This window comes from Silurus meridionalis, chromosome 12 (genome assembly GCF_014805685.1).
Source record: "Silurus meridionalis isolate SWU-2019-XX chromosome 12, ASM1480568v1, whole genome shotgun sequence".
NCBI lineage: Eukaryota > Metazoa > Chordata > Actinopteri > Siluriformes > Siluridae > Silurus > Silurus meridionalis.
The window spans coordinates 12,220,642-12,236,157 of NC_060895.1; the positions used below are offsets into that span (position 1 = coordinate 12,220,642).

The 15,516-nt window shown below is 38.2% G+C and overlaps 1 protein-coding gene across 1 annotated transcript in view; it reads left to right on the forward strand.

Annotated features, from left to right (window-relative positions):
• Nucleotides 1-13,709, forward strand: part of rtn4rl1b (reticulon 4 receptor-like 1b) — a 163,183-nt gene extending 149,474 nt beyond the window's left edge. Inside the window, exons 2-3 of the mRNA XM_046862411.1 lie at nt 9,877-10,328; nt 10,414-13,709. Of these exons, the coding sequence (XP_046718367.1) occupies nt 9,877-10,328; nt 10,414-11,400 (1,439 nt within the window). The 3' untranslated portion in view covers nt 11,401-13,709. The remainder of the gene's footprint in view (nt 1-9,876; nt 10,329-10,413) is intronic.
• The last annotated feature ends 1,807 nt before the right edge of the window (nt 13,710-15,516 follow it).

Below are 15,516 nucleotides of genomic sequence, written 5' to 3' on the forward strand. Positions count from 1 at the left end.
ATAATCAAAATATAACGAATTTCATTTTGAGGAAAACATCGTTTTCAGAAACCATACATAGCAAAAAGATTTTACATTTTGACTTGCCCAGACACATACACATAAACTATATATACTGTATGTATACAGTTTAATGAAAATGAAGGTATACCCGCTTCAAATTTAATAGGTTTATATTTCAGGACATAATAAAAAAATAATCTGGTCTATCATTTTTAAGAATTAGCAAAAATGAAAAAAACTGGTGTTTAAAAAACTAAGTACACCCTTACTGCTTCCACAAGAGTTAGGGAGGCTAAGTTGCAGCATGGTGCTACCAATCAATGCCCTTGATTAATTTATCACCAGCAAGTGTGACCACCCCTATAAAAGTATTGCTGTTTTGGAGCAAGAGGAGGAAAGGAGGAAAGACATCAGTACTGATTTTGAGAACCAATTGTTGCTGCCCATCAATCAGAGAAGGCTTTTAAGGCCATTAATTAAAAAAACACATTATTCTACAATGAGGAAGATTATTTACAAGTAAAAACCATTTAAGACAATTGTCAATCTTCCCAGGAGTAGATAGAATTTCACTTCAAAGACAGACTGTGCAATGGCCAGTGAAATTGCAAAGTTACAGCTCATACTCTACAGGTCTCAGTTAGCATGTTAGATGTGAAGTTCATGGCAGTACAATCAGGCAAAGAATAAACAAGTATGGTTTGTTTGGAAAGGGTGCAAAATAAAGCTTTTTTCATTAACAAAAAAAAAAAACCAACACAACAGCATGGCTTAAATTTGCAAAGATGCATCTGAACACACCACAAGACTGTCCTTTGAACAGATGAGATTAAAGCTGAGATGTTTGGCCATCATGGACAACACCACATTTAGCAAAATGTATATAATTTTCTTTTTACAGCTTAACAGTTATCGGTACGTTCATTGCTTACAGGTCCAGCAGTGGCAGTTTGGTAGTGCTGAGATTTGAAATCACAACCTTACAATCAGTAGCCGTCATCTTAACTACTGAGCTACTTTTTTCAAGATACAATATAGAAATTTTAACATAATCCCACAATGCATAAACAGACAAAGGCCTTTTTGTTGGAATATTGGCAATAAAAGGGGTGTGCAGATCTTCCCAATGGTCATACTGGATAAATATGAAATCACTGATCAGCAGCTTCTCAATCTACACTGTGATCAGACCCACCATGTCTGGTTTTGATTGCTCTGTATGTCCCTGTACCCCTGTTTACAATGACTGCATACTGAACAAGCAATAAAACAAATGTCCTTTTCCCCATTCTAAGATCAACTAAAAGGAATTAATGTCTCTTTGACATTTATTGAAATCCTTTTAATTAAAATGTTGGTATTAAACAGCTGAGGTTTTCCTGGCTGTCAACTGCTGTCTCTCTTCTGCACCTTTAAATGCTTTTCCAGTAACAAATTCAATCCCCCTCCACCCCCAAATTCCCCTCTGTATTCTTTACATGCTCCATATGGCAGCAGCTTGTTTAGCCCAACTATTTTTAGCTCCTCTGATTTGTCAGCTGGAATATCATCGATGTCACTACTTCTTTACTTGCTTCTGGTGTGTGTGTGTGTGTGTGTGTGTGTGTGTGTGTGTGTGTGTGTGTGTGTGTGTGTGTTTTCATTTAAGGGCAGTGAAATCCTTTATTGTCAAAGAATGACAGCGTCATGCAAACACAAGTGATCTCTCACTTATCTTAGCAAATCAATATAATGAAAAATAATCTTTCAAATCTCTTATCAGCTTTCTTTGACTGCACCAGCCACCCTGCTGTGAGCTTCACAAGTTGCACCATTCAGTGTTAATCAAATCAACTGGCACATCTCAAACGCTGGTTAAGAGGTGCCAGAGCTACCTATTATCAAACTGTATCAGTGCATCAGGAGGAAAAAAACACTAGCACTGCAAATATCATGCAAAGCATGTCTACTTAGGTGAGGCACTGTTTGGCAGAGGGCATGTCTCTCTCATCACCCAGGTCACTACTGCGAATATCATCCTAGTAATATCAGTCAGCACACTGGGGAACAGGTTAAGTGTAATTGTAGGGTCCAGACCTCAATTCTGCTATGACCAGGCCATTTCTAAGGACTGGTGCCCTAAAGATTGCTTTCTATCATATATCTCTTATTCACTGCTTTTAATAAAAAGTATTACATATTGGTCATGTCCACATAGCTTCTTATAACCAGTAGTTTAACAACATAATTTGTATTTTTATTCCATCCTAGAATACATGGTTGTTCTCTAAGGTCTCTTTCACTCTGTGTTTGGTTTGGAGGGGAAAAATTTTAATTCAGCCTCAGCTTTCAAACTAGTCTTGGCTTTACTCGAGCGGTTAATAATGCACTGACAGGTAGAGAAATGAGAGAGGTGCTTATAGTCAATGCTACAGAGTTAGTACCATACCCAGGGGGTACATTTGAATTTGGAGGAGCTCATGTGAGCTGAGCCTTTGGATTATATTAGAGGCAAGTGCTGAGCTGAGCTCTGGAAATGTAAATCATAGTAGGGCATATTAGAGGTGATAATAATAATGATGACATTTTCACATTGCTGTATTGAGAAATGCTTACATTTCCAAAGTGAGTAAAGCATTTTTTAGACAAGGAAATGGTTAACTGTTCTATATATGTAATATATTCAAAGACATCACTGTGTTATGTGTGTTTGCTTGAAAAGAAGATAAAAGAAGGCTTTAAAAAAAACGATTAAGGTACATAATTGGACCATTATTAACTTCTGCGAATAAAGCTTTAAAGGTTCACAATATGCGCAGTTCTACATAAAAGATGCCTCCTGGGTACAAAAGGTGTACACTTGAAAGAGACAAGGAATGATGCAGTTTAGAATTTGTATTGTAATTTGTTTAATGCCCAGAACAGATTTCATATCCACCTCCACCCTGACCAAGATAAAGTCTTTACTAAAGAGGAATAAATTAGTCCACATTGTTGGTACCAGTGAAAGGGGAGGGCCTCCCTGTCTTCTGAAGCCTGAATATTACACCTGGCCATACAAAGTGATGATCAGAAATTTCAATGCTTTAGGAGCAAAATTACATTTTCAACCTACAACAGAAACTAAGGTGGGATGATGCCTGTTAGTTCATCAGAGAAATTTACCCTTCATTATGCTTCCAATTAGCTAAGAACCATAAAGCAGGCAGTGTTACTTTCATTAGCTTTCATTAGAAGCAAAACATTTGCTCTACTAATGCTATTTAAGCGTATAAACATGCTCAATGATTGCTGCATTTAACCAACAACAGCAATACAATCACAACAATGATGTTTAGACTAATTAGTGACTTGCTGAACTTGAATTGAATTTCAGGTCTATTAAAAAGACAAACAGAATTAACAGGATGTGTTGGGAAAGCAGTTATTACCTTTTGTCGAACTCAAGACTATGGTAAATAAGGAAACACAATTATAATCACAATTATAATCAATCCTAGCCCGTTCTGGGCAGTTGTAGCTACATCGATAAATCTCTACGATGCTGATGGTTGGAAGTTTAAGCTCCTCAACCACACCTCTGCCATTGTTGTGTAGTTGAGCAAGGTTTCTTAACACTATCAGTCCAGGTGTGCTATATCATGGATGACCCTGTGCTTTGGCCCCAATTTCCTAAAAAGCTGGGATGTGTAAGAATGGATTATTTTTTGTAATATATATGTAACAAATAAAGGGGTTTTCTTATGCTTGTTCTTATCTTCCCATTTTTGGTCATTTGTTTTGTCATGCAAATCTGCATGAAAGAAATGTATGGACAGCTTAAATGGAATTTTAGACTTCATGTGATTCTGTGAAACACATCAAGAAAATACTATACATTCTGCTGCACCTTACTTCTGTGGGTCATTTTGGCAGGACATTTTGGTAGCATTCCATTAGTTTCATTTATGTCACACTAAATTTAGGACATTTTGCTTGGTTTTGAATTATTCACCTCCTGCTTCTAGCGTACCTTTGAATAATTGATAGTCGGAAAGGACCACTCTCAAGCAGAAACATTTCCTGGTTGGAAAATACAGCTATTATAATGAAAAAAATAAGTCTAATAATATTTCACCAGCTTTAAACAAGGTTGAAGAACTTTGGAAGGAAAACCTCTCAATCATATTTTCAGAATCAGTTTAGGTTGTTTGAGCTTTACCTAAAAACAACTTAACAACACTTTTTACTCCTCATTCCTCACATTTATATTTAGATCTTCCAGTTCTTGTTACAAATCATGACTTAAATGCCCCTGCCCCAACACATTCTTTTATACAACTTGAATTATTAATTTTATCCATATTTCTTGAAAGTGTATATTAATACATATCGTTTTAATATAATTTAAACAATTCAACTTAAAAGAATTTGTAAGGATAGTTTTTACACTATCAAGAGCACTTATGAGTCTTACTTCAGATATTTTAGTCTTTCAGTAATCTGCCTTAATTTAAACCAAGGGCAGTGTGGGTGTCTTAACTTTACTAACCCTAACTCCACTCCCGAGTATAAAACATCCGGTATGAAACCACATTATCAAAAAGATTTGGACAAATTTTTGTTAAATCATTTGCATTTAATATGAAATCTAGTTTTACATTTATACTGTGTAACAAAAACATTATCCAACATCTATGATGGAAGCAGAAGCCAGATTCCCATAGTCACTCTTATTGTCCTGTTTGCTTGATTCTTTGTGTATGTGTGTGTGTGTGTGTGTGTGTGTGTGTGTGTGTGTGTGTGTGTGTGTGTGTGTGTGAACGTCAAAGTGAGCAACTCTTTTGGGAAAGCATGCTATTTATTGGGCAATGCAAGTAACGTAGCAACAGTCATGCGCTTATCGGGGTCCTTAGAGAAACACAGGAAATTGAGTTTGTCCAGTGTAATGGTGTGCAGAGTCACAGACACACTGCTTCTTTCCTATTAGCAACGATGTGTTATTCATGAGGGCAAATTTAGTGTGAACTATGCTTCATTGATATTCAGCAGACTGACTTTACACTGTCTGTCTAGGGACCAAAGCCATTCTGTTTCATGCCTTTATTTAGTTATTTTCCTCTTGGTGACTGCAAGGCATGAAAAGGGACCGTGGCCATGGGGTCGGCAGGGTAAACGTCAAGCCCAGTCACAGCCTGTTTAATCATTCTCCCTGTAACGAGCTCTCAGCTGCATCCATTATACACAGAGAGATAAGGGGAAAGGTGCTGAGAGAGAGTGCAAGAGAGAAACAGAGGGAGTGATGGAGGAGGAGAGTGAGACGGACTAGAATAACACCTTCATTGTTCGTCAGCAAAAAATCTCTTTTGTTCAAAATCCTAGAATCATTGGCACAGAGGGGCTATAGACGTGTTAATGGAGAATCTATGACGGTGTCCAAGCCTCCTCAATAATTCACTTTAGTGCAGCTCATTATGTGGTCAAGCAATATGATAATGCACCTTCATGCTCTAATGTCCCATTTGCATCTTTCTGCATTGCTAAAAATACCTCCTTTCTCACTCTCATTCTTCCTGTGTCTACACTCTCCTGGAGATTCAGAGGGGTGTAAATTGTGGTGAGAGGTTTCTAGGACACACATACACACATGCTGCAATCAGGGAGGTGACAGGTGTGAAGCAGTAGGTCTCTGGAGGTAGATTTCTGCTGCGGGGTGGAGCAGAGAGAGAGAAACCCTGTCGCTCAGGTGCACATCCCATGCCTTCCCAAGCATCAATGGGCACCTTTTCTTCTAGTGAAAGACAAGCTGTTGCATTAGCTCAGGTCTATGATAGTAGAATATTTGTAGAAATATAAATTAATATATTACCAAATTCTGACATTCGAGTGGTCAAAAAAGTGTTGATTATCTTTTAGCAGCTCTGATAATACTGGCTGTAATTCAGATCACAGGTTTACGTTAATGCACTTGTTCTAATATGTTATTGTTTCTATTGTAATTCACTGAAATGGGTTCGTTTGGTGGATGAATCACATCATCTAAACTTAATAATAAATGAATGAATACCACTCTTTCGTAATGGTTATACATAGAACTTGTAAGGGTTTCCCCAGGTATATTATAAAGTCAAGTATAAAGAAGTTACAATTTTCTAATACATAATACTGATGACAGGGAGTTAATATTTGGAGATATAAGTGTAAAAGACAGACAAAATTATGGCACCTTTCTTGGATTTAGCCAGTAGATCATCTTTGTCGTTGCTTTCTATCCTCCCAATGCTTCTTTTGTGTAAATATCCTTTTGGATTAGCTATCATACATCCCAGTTTAATACCACCCCCCACTCTAAACAAGGCTTTTGCAGATGTGTTTCTATTACTAGATAATAATGTGTTATTTGTTCATAAGGTTCAACAATTTTTTGGCAACAATAATCTCCTTATTTCTCAGTTTCTCCGCAGTTATTTTTTTGCTAAATGTATGAATGTATTTGAATTACACATGCTCAAAACTTTCTCTTGCATTTCAAATGTAGCCCAGATATAGAGTAACTATCAAGCTCAAATTAAATCGACTTGGTGTTTCATGGAGTGTATTAAACGTTTTATTTTAGGTAGAGAGATGTGACCATATATAAGAGTGGTGTTTCGGTGTTGTGTATAGTATGTATAGCTCAATTTAACTCCCATATACAGTCAGGTCCATAAATATTGGGACATCGACACAATTCTAACATTTTTGGCTCTATACACCACCACAATGGATTTGAAATGAAACGAACAGTTGTGATTTTACTGCAGACTGTCAGCTTTAATTTGAGGGCATTTACATCCAAATCTGGTGAACGGTGTAGGAATTATAACACTTTGCATATGTGCCTCCCACTTGTTAGGGGTCCAAAAGTAATGGGCCAGAATAATAATCATGAATCAAACTTTCAATTTTTTAATACTTAGTTGCAAATCCTTTACAGTCAATTACAGCCTGAAGTCTGTAACGCATAGACATCACCAGACGCTGGGTTTCATCCCTGGTGATGCTCTGCCAGGCCTCTACTGCAACTGTCTTCAGTTCCTGCTTGTTCTTGGGGCATTTTCCCTTCAGTTTTGTTTTCAGCAAGTGAAATGCATGCTCAATCGGATTCAGGTCAGGTGATTGACTTGGCCATTGCATAACATTCCACTTTTTTCCCTTAAAAAACTCTTTTATTGCTTTTGCAGTATGCTTTGGGTCATTGTCCATCTGCACTGTGAAGCGCCATCCAATGAGTTCTGAAGCATTTGGCTGAATATGAGCAGATAATATTGCCCGAAACACTTCTGAATTCATTCTGCTGCTTTTGTCAGCAGTCACATCATCAATAAATACAAGAGAACCAGTTCCATTGGCAGCCATACATGCCCAGGCCATGACACTACTACAACCATGCTTCACTGATGGGGTGGTATGTTTAGGATCATGAGCAGTTCCTTTCCTTCTCCATACTCTTCTCTTCCCATCACTCTGGTACAAGTTGTTCTTGGTCTCATCTGTCCATAGGATGTTGTTCCAGAACTGTGGAGGCTTTTTTAGATGTTGTTTGGCAAACTCTAATCTGGCCTTCCTGTTTTTGAGGCTCACCAATGGTTTACATCTTGTGGTGAACCCTCTGTATTCACGCTGGTGAAGTCTTCTCTTGATTGTTGACTTTGACACACATACACCTACCTCCTGGAGAGTGTTCTTGATCTGGCCAACTGTTGTGAAGGGTGTTTTCTTCACCAGGGAAAGAATTCTTCGGTCATCCACCACAGTTGTTTTCCGTGGTCTTTCCCGGGTCTTTTGGTGTTGCTGAGCTCACCGGTGCGTTAATTCTTTTTAAGAATGTTCCAAACAGTTGTTTTGGCCACGCCTAATGTTTTGCTATCTCTCTGATGGGTTTGTTTGTTTTTCAGCCTAATGATGGCTTGCTTCACTGTTAGTGACAGCTCTTTGGATCTCATCTTGGAGAGTTGACAGCAACAGATTCCAAATGCAAATAGCACACTTGAAATGAACTCTGGACCCTTTTATCTGCTCATTGTAATAGATATAATGAGGGAATAACACACACCTAGCCATGGAAGAGCTGAGAAGCCAATTGGCCCATTACTTTTGGTCCCTTAAAAAGTGGGAGGCACATATTCAAACTGTTGTAATTCCTACACCGTTCACCGGATTTGGATGTAAATGCCCTTAAATTAAAGCTGACAGTCTGCAGTTAAAGAACAACTTGTTCGTTTCATTTCAAATCCATTGTGGTGGTGTATAGAGCCAAACATGTTAGGATTGTGTCGATGTCCCAATATTTATGGACCTGACTGTATATAAGAATGTTTCACATTTAAATTTGCGTGCATATGACATTCTAATGCATACATTAGTCACTATCGTGTCTGCAATGTATTTAATAAGAATACAATAAATTACACTTGACTTTTGAGGTAACTCGGAATGCTTTACTTTTGACAAACTCTAAAACCCTTTGCATTTAAAACTCTAAGTAAGTATTGTATTGTTTTCTCATTGAGGATAGAATAGTAAAAGAGATGTGCTCAATCTGACTGTTCACCAGGCATACTGATGACTGTCCAACTCTTTCTAATGTGCGCTTTCATTGCCTATTTTGATATTTAGCTTGGAGCTATTTATAGAGGCCTTACATCATTTTAGAAAAATGCCTTACTTCAAATAATATTACAATAAATATCTGCTTGTCTTCTGTAAAAGAGTAATTCCCTAGCTTCAAACAGAGGAACTAAGGATTATAGTGATGTTAAGAGGCAGAGGGAGCGAATCGATTTTGAGTGAATGACAGAAATCGTGTTTCGAATAATAATTTTTTTTTTTTTAAAAAGAAAACAGCTGTCACTTGTGTACAAATAGGACTCATGGTGTGAAAAAATGTGCCTCTCTTTTGATGAACCTCTGGATAAATCTAACTGAATAGCTTCAAATAAATGCTGAAAATTTCAGAGAGAAATTGTTTGTCTCTTAGGCTTAACATGGGTATAAATAAGCATCTATGAAACCACTTGCAGGCTCAGAGACTTCAACATGAGTCCAAGACTGAAATTTGTACATAGTAGCTGACTGCAAAATAATTTATAATGATATATCTTCCTTAATTAAATTTTTATTTTAATGGCTAAATTTTCAGTTATTTTTTATCCTACCACAGCAAACGCCTGATAGATGGGAATATGGTATCCATATTTGTTTCCCTGGGCAACCACAGTGGATAACTACTGTGTACACAAGCTGTCAGCAAGCATCCCAATGCACAAAATCATAGTGACCACATGATAATCTGTAGCAACGAACAAATTATGTGGTATGTTTGTAATTCATTATTATTTAGCTTCTTCCATTTACCTTTTATGTACAGCCTGTTTAATGTGTTCATTTAACCCATGTGTGAATCATTTGCCTGCTCTCCTCAGTCAATTGTACTCTTCCATTTTATTACACCACCTTTTATAAATCATTCCTACCCGATTCTTAATGCTACATAAGAAGATCATCCTGCCTACGAGTTCTTAATCTTAAATACTCTTAATGGTTTACCACAGTTCAATTGGTACCGGGCCGCACAGAAAGAATACACAACTTACATTATTTCTGTTTTATTTATTATCAGATTCTGAACGATGTTTTATTTTAGAAAATTACCAGATTCTCTCTGCCACATCTGTCTATGACTCACTCTTGATGCATGTCAAGATGCTTGCCTCGGTCACACCTTAAAGGTCTGTGAAAATATTGTCTGACATCAAGCCGGTCTGTGGCGCAAAAAAGTTTGGGGACCACTGGTTTACCACATGCAAGGCTGAATTCCAGAAACACTTTTTTGATGCTTTCCCCTTTTTTCCTTCCATCTTTATGTCTGTCTAGGCTGTGGGCTTGAGTTCCTGCTGGTGCTCTGTGGGTTGGAGCTATCCTGGTCCTGCCCGCGCCACTGCATCTGCTACTCTGCTCCCAGCACAATCAGTTGCCAGGCCCACAACTTTCTGTCTGTCCCTGAGGGCATTCCCCCTCACAGTGAACGTATCTTCCTCCAGAATAACAAAATTCACCGGTTAATGAAGGGCCACCTAAGTCCCACTACAGTAACGCTGTGGATCTACTCCAACAATATCACCTATATTGAGCCCTCCACCTTTGAAGGGTTTACCTTGTTGGAGGAGCTAGACCTGGGAGACAACCGCTACCTACGTTCCTTATCTCCAGAGACCTTTCATGGGCTTTCCCGACTTCATGCTCTCCACCTGTACCGCTGTGGTTTGAGTGCACTGCCAAATAGCATCTTCCAGGGCCTTCGCAATCTGCAGTACTTATATTTGCAAGTAAGTCTCATAACTGTCTAAAACTTTTGTTATGTTATATATTTGTGTATTGTCATATTTAGTTCTCTCTTCTTTGTCTTTAAAGGATAATCACTTAGAGTACCTGCAGGATGAGATCTTTGTGGACCTACACAACCTGAGCCATTTGTTTCTTCATGGGAACCGCCTGTGGAGCCTGCATCAGAATACCTTTAGAGGGCTGCGTGCCCTGGATCGGCTGCTGCTTCATCACAACCAGCTGCAGTGGGTTGATCGACTGGCTTTCCACGACCTAAAGCGCCTCACCACACTATATCTGTTTAACAACTCCCTGACAGAGCTATCTGGTGAATGCCTGGCCATGCTGGGGGCTTTGGAATATCTTCGCCTCAATGACAACCCTTGGGAATGTGACTGCAAGGCTTTGTCTCTTTGGGACTGGCTAAAGAGGTTCCGAGGTTCCACATCTACAGTTGGCTGTGTGGCCCCAGCCAATCTGGCAGGAAAGGACCTAAAGCAGCTGAAAAAAGAGGACTTCCCCAATTGCTCTGGATCAGAGTCACTGCACCAGAGCAAGACCAAGTTGTGGGCTGGAACAGACAAGGTTTCACTGAAGCAAGAGCCTCAACCTGCCCAGCCTTCACAACCACGCCCTCACCACCCGCACCTTGGGGAACAGTTTTCCTCTCTGCCCACACCTTTGCCTCAGCCTCCCCCTGTAATTAATGGAGTACAGGCAGGAATAGGAGATTCCCCAAATGCGGTGACTCCTCAGAGGCCTGGTCGTTCTCGGAACTGCACACGCCAACGGAGCAGGAATGGCAAAGGGAAAGGACCCAATGAGGTTCATACATCAAAGGAAATGGCTGACAAGGAGTTTTCCTCATCTGACTTCACTGGGAAATATGACCACACATCCCCTGACAGTTTGACGACACGGAGAAAGAATAAATGTACTCCCCGGACCACTATGCGTCCCCCCAGTGGGGTCCAGCAGGCCACCAACATGGGCAATTCCCAGGGGCTCCACCTCCCTGTCTCTTGTATTGTGGGACTTCTTGTGCTGCTAAGTGCTAGATTCATCATACAGTGAACTTGATGCTGGTGCATTGCAGCTAATTGAAAACAATGCCATTCTCAGATCCACTCTAGCTCCAGCCTTCCAAGGCCTCTTTACACAAGTCTTTGTGTGTGCAAGTGCGTGTGAATGTTTTGGGGTTTGGGGTTGGGGGGGATCATTGTGTGTATGTTTAATAATATGTGTAAAATACTCTTTAAAGATCTTTGCCAGTTAGACACTGAAATAGACACACATGCTTAAACATCATATGCACATATCTGTGAAATAGATACATATGAGTGAAGATCAGATTGAATTGAAAGAGAAGTACAGGCAGCCTAAACATGCTTTCACTGCCATTGTTGCCAAAATATTTTTATTTTTAACTTGATGGGGCACTGTAACCAAATCACAAGTGATAATTAAACAAGACATGCAATTGGAATAAAACATGCAACTAAAATGAGTTGGATTGAAATATATAAAACATAATAACACAAACGGCTAATTATACAGTATATTGTTAGATTCCGACATAATCTCAACACATTTCCTTCCCTTGAAGTTCTTATAGAAATATAAAATACTATTCAACATAAAGTGTTATTTGTTAATCCAGGCAAGTTTTTCCTTTAGCATGTCCTATGTCACATTTGTTTGGAAAGCACCTCATGCAACTTTTTTCTTTGATAAAAAATGAATGTAATCCTACACATAATTGCCTCATCATTCTAAAATATATGTCGTGTAGTCACTTAATCCCCGACCATGGTGTGCTCATTATGGAAATAAATGAATAAATAAAGAAAGATGGCATGCATAACAACTTTTAATCATAATTTTGTTATTTTTAGTGATATTTGTGACTTCAGCAGATTAATTAGGATTAGCAGACAGAAACTGTTTACTTCTCAGTTTTATCCTTCTCTTTATTTTACTGCAGGAATGTGTTTCCAAGTGTTCTTTCCTAGATTCGCTGCCACTGATAAAAAACCCTAAAATGACATACTAGCACCTAAACAGTCAGATTTTTACCTAATTCAGAATTTTGAAGGAAACACAATAGGTTATTTCAACTATACAATGCTCTAACATTCAGTAAAAAACAAACACTCCACAAGAAGCCAATTTCTTTATATATATATATATATATATATATATATATATATATATATATATATATATATATATATATATATATATCATTTTTTAAACTTGAGTTTATAACATGTCATTTTGTAACAAACATTGCTTTAAGATGCATCTTTGACATTTGCTGTTTGTATCAGTTATTTTGCAACAGCACACTAAGGAGCCTATTATAACAAGCTGCTATTAATGTTTAACGAAGCAAACAAGGTACATTTGCTTCAAGAACGTGTGTGTGTGTGTGTGTGTGTGTGTGTGTGTGTGTGTGTGTGTGTGTGTGTGTCTAGGATATAAAGCTCTGAAAATCTAAAGAGTTGTATTTGTTTCTTGTCTCCTGTGTTTGATTTGGCTGAGCTGGAAACTAGAGATGACCTGCTAATAGGGCATGGGAACAGGAAGTTCCCTGTGATGACAAAGGTCAAGTAGGGATGAACCTTTCTTTTTTTCTGCTGACATCCCTCTGTCTGAACTGCCTATTAAAATGGACAACCTTTCACCCTTAGAAGGCTGTGAAATCAACAATTCAACAAAACTGAGAAGACATGGGAAACTATTCCGTCAGATAACTTGGTGTGATGTATAATAGTGATTTTCAACATACCATGGCCAAAAAAAAAGCACTTTTGGAGCCATAGGACAAAAAACTGGGGTCCAGGAGAAAGACAATTTGTCTGTGCTGGACAGAGGGAAAAGTGTGGATGGATGTTCAATCTCCAGTTACAGGTCCAGGGAATGGCTGGAGAATTGTGCCTCCTCTACTGAGAAATCCTTTGTAAATTATAATGAACTGTAAAATTTCATCAGCCAGTAGATGGACTTGTGACTAAAGGTAATATTGGTACCATGACAAAAACCATGAATGAATGACATTTATGATGACAACAGGGTTTTTTACTTCTCAAGCAGAGAAGGACATTTCTTCACATTTTTGCTTTCTGTTTTTTTTTTTTTTTGGTTCTTACATGCTTTAGATTCCATTTTCAAAGAAATGGCACAATCCTTCCTAATCCACCATGCTCTCTCTCTCTCTCTCTCTCTCTCTTTCTCTATCCCCCCCCTCCATCCCTCCCTCTCTCTCTTCCTCCCTCCCACTTTCTCACCTGCATCACACCATCCTAGTTATTCGATGGTTTAACAAGTTGTTCTCAGAAGATAATACAAAAAATGTTTATAAGGATATTAAAATCTATATCTTCTTATTTAAAAAATGTGTCGCCATTTCTTTTTTTAGTATTCAGAAAGCGGGGCAGGCAAAAAAATGTTTTCACCTCTTCCTTGTCTGCAAGATTTTTTTCATTCAGAATTTCATTCACACACACAAATACATGAAGCTCAATATCACCACCTACCACAAAACCGTGTGTGCATGCATGCGTGTGTGTATGTGTGTGTCCGTGTGTGTTTTTAATCTCCAGAACATAAAAATTCTCACCTACTGTATTAAGGACTTCTATAAATCACCTTAAAAGCACCACATTTGAGTCGATCATTACAATTATTAATAAGGCTTTACTTTCTGGTCTCATTTCTCATCTCCTTCCCACTATGATGAGAATTGATCCTGAGCAAAACTGTAATTTTTTCCTACAATAATTTGAGGAAAGCTAGTTTTCCGCATGGCAGAGAACGGATGCAGCATTACTTGTGAATCAATGTTTGATGCTGCAGTTACTTTAGAAACTATATGACTTTAGCCTTATTTTCTGCTAATACCAAAGTAATGGTAATAGTGTATATTGTATTTGGTTAGGCATAAATAGCCGGGTAACCTGTCACATTTTTACCTTGTACCTAGTTGTTATTTAATTTACAATTAAATAACAAGCATTTGATTGTTTAACATAATTTAAATAGAAATAAAAGACTAAAAACTACCACTTGTCAAAAGTATTACTATTATGGTTCTAAGAAATAAATTCTGTGTTCTGGAGCCTTCATTAAGTAACTAAACACTATAACAATTGCCAGTTTTGTGAGCCCATTATTCCAAAATGAACAGCAAGTGAATTTACAATCAATTAGAAATGTAATCAATTCATTTATTTATCCATGTTCAGTAATTGCTTTATCCTGTTCTGTGTGGCTGTGGATCTCCAGGCAGTACCAAGTTCATTGCCTTAGATATGGGAATAGACCCTGAACTGGACGCCACATTTACACACTCGTTCACACCTAGGTGTGACTAAATATAGCCAACTCCTGATGTTTTTGGAAGGTATGGAAAAGGTTGAGAACCAAGAGGAAACACACAGACACATTGAGAGCATCCATGTATCAGATACATTTGAAAACAGAGATTTTGGAGTACGAGATGGCAATGTTTTGTATTTCTATGAAGATTTCCATCTTGTAAAAAGAAATCCAGATTTGCATGTTTACACAGAAATAACATAAAAGTGGTATGACCTCCTGGCAGTCAAATTCATTTAAGAGCGAAGAGCAAATTCATTTTAAGTGAAGTATTTTAATGGGACCTAGGGATTTTCTAATAATGCTATTTGCACCCAGCAACCCTAAACACAGATCTACTGTCTTGCTAATTAGACAGAGGGGAACAAGAACAATGTAATTTGTCAACTTGTATGAAAACATTCAAAGCTGTTTGTGCTGAGATGTGCGAGGCACACAGTGTTAATGCTGCTAAGAGCTTTAGGCTAAACTGCAATCCTGTCAATGGCTGTCAGGTTATGGAGAAAATAAACAGCAGCTCTAGCAAGAATTTGGCTTCCATGTCAGTGTGTTATTGGAATTTATTTGTAAGGGAGGAGTGACTCTTGTTGACTATACCCTCAAACCAGGTCCAATTAACACATTTGAACAAGGAATTAGGAAATGTATGGCACTGATGCTGAAAGGTTCAGAGGTTGGAAGAGATAAAGGTGGACTTCAGGGAAAAGGGGAGAGAAAAAGAGCAGACAGAGAACAGATGGTGGGAAGAGGGAAAAGTCAGAAAAGGTATCATGGGGTGCTCAAGGGTCCAGGAACTAAAAACAGAACAGA